The sequence below is a fragment of the Perkinsus marinus genome (genome assembly GCF_000006405.1).
Source record: "Perkinsus marinus ATCC 50983 genomic scaffold scf_1104296928222, whole genome shotgun sequence".
Classification (NCBI taxonomy): domain Eukaryota; phylum Perkinsozoa; order Perkinsida; family Perkinsidae; genus Perkinsus; species Perkinsus marinus.
In genome coordinates, this window is record NW_003216896.1 from 1 (window position 1) to 1683 (window position 1683).

A 1683-nucleotide genomic window follows, 5' to 3' on the forward strand; every position below is an offset into this window, starting at 1 on the left:
CACATCACCACTGTGGCAACCACAACCACCGTTGTTTCGGTCCATGGTGCCACCATCTTCGGAATAGGAACACGTAACCTGCGTGTGTCGGGGTCCTCGATAGTACCACCACGGGTATATGTATAAAGTGGAATACGTCCGTCACCAGGGCTGCGGACTTCATTGTTGATGAGAAGACAAGATATCCTATCGGAGTACTGACAGTTGGCATGAGCCGTGACATTAGAACATTCTTGGGCAGTGTAGGGTCGCCACAACTCATTATAGTCTGCGGCTCCGAGGTTATCATATTGATGCATGAGGACACCGGCCTCGGAAAGATCATCAGTGGGGTGGCCGTCGTTGAATCTCTTGTTGAGAGTCTTCACAACGTCATCAGCGTGATCTGCTGATGTCACAGTGAATGTCGATATCAGGAGATATCCTGCTAATACTATAACTGAGTTAAACATTATGAAACACAAACAAAAGTAAAACCACTTTAAAGCAAGCAGTTATACTTAGCGGGAATTGCGCCATTGTCCCAGCTGCGATGACTGAGACAGCGACACAGGAACTGTCTTCTCAAAAGCTAGGCGGATTCGAGGTATTTTCTCTTGCAACTTGTTCCGTGATTATTCGCATCTTTTTCTCCATGATGGCATTATTTCGAATCGAGTCGGTGTGTCGTCAGCAGTGTGTTCTAGCTGGTTCACTCAGAGCGACTATCTGATCTATTTGATTCACCCTATGGAATATCTTCATCGTGGCAGTTATCACCAACTCGGGGAACGCAACGAGCAATTGTGATCGAAGTATTTGATACAACCACGATAAGTACATTGTGACATGCCTTAGGTTAAAGCTTCGACTTCTGTAGATGGGATGTTGCCTCCACTAGTTGGAGAATGCGATTCTGTGGGCACAGTAGCGCTCTCTGTGATCAGATCACCATTCTCCATAGGCTCATTGTTTTCTTCAGTGGTCAGACCACCATTCTCTGTGGGCACACCATCGCCTTCAATGGTCAGACCACCATTCTCTGTGGTCACACCATCGCCTTCAGTGGTCAGACCACCATTCTCTGTGGGCACACCATCGCCTTCAGTGGTCAGACCACCATTCTCTGTGGGCACACCATCGCCTTCAGTGGTCAGACCACCATTCTCTGTGAGCACACCGTCGCCTTCAGTGGTCAAACCACCATTCTCTGTGGGCACAACATCGCCTTCAGTTGTTAGAGCATCGACCTCAGTAGACGGAGCCTCTTGGCCGATACGAATCTTTCATGACCGGTCCACACTAGCTTCAAATCCTTTCTTACCAGTTTCCTGAAATCCCCGAGACCAAGTTTGCCGTCGCGATCAGCATCCGCCATTTGCACTAAAGTGAAACGACATGCCATCAGATCTTTCCAGAGCAGACTTACATATAGCGTCCACGTCACCCTCGGACAACAGGCCATAACCAGCCTTTTTGAAGAACTCCTTCACCGTTTTCATGTCGACATACCCCGTATCATTCGGATCATAGAGCTGCCAGGCTGAGTGGTAACGATAATACACAGTGAGGTGTACCTTGAAGCTTCTGCTATCGGGTCGAAGTCAGTGAGCTCATTGTCACTCAGAGATGATACACTCTGTGAAGTGATCTCCTCCTGGTTTTCATCAGAATCTGACACGAGCGTGGCGGCCGCAGTGACCC

At 48.6% G+C, this 1683-nt stretch overlaps 2 protein-coding genes across 2 annotated transcripts; both read right to left on the reverse strand.

The window, feature by feature from the left end:
* Positions 1 to 145: 145 nt before the first annotated feature.
* Pmar_PMAR002490 (hypothetical protein) lies at positions 146 to 452 on the reverse strand (the record flags this gene model as incomplete). Its single annotated transcript, XM_002788382.1, has 1 exon — positions 146 to 452. A coding segment is annotated over one exon (307 nt), but the record flags the coding sequence as incomplete, so codon positions are not given.
* A 381-nt stretch (positions 453 to 833) lies between these two features.
* Pmar_PMAR002491 (conserved hypothetical protein) lies at positions 834 to 1481 on the reverse strand (the record flags this gene model as incomplete). Its single annotated transcript, XM_002788383.1, has 3 exons — positions 834 to 1262; positions 1304 to 1362; positions 1409 to 1481. The coding sequence occupies 3 exons, from the start codon at positions 1479 to 1481 to the stop codon at positions 834 to 836; spliced, it is 561 nt and encodes a 186-aa protein (XP_002788429.1).
* Positions 1482 to 1683: the final 202 nt, after the last annotated feature.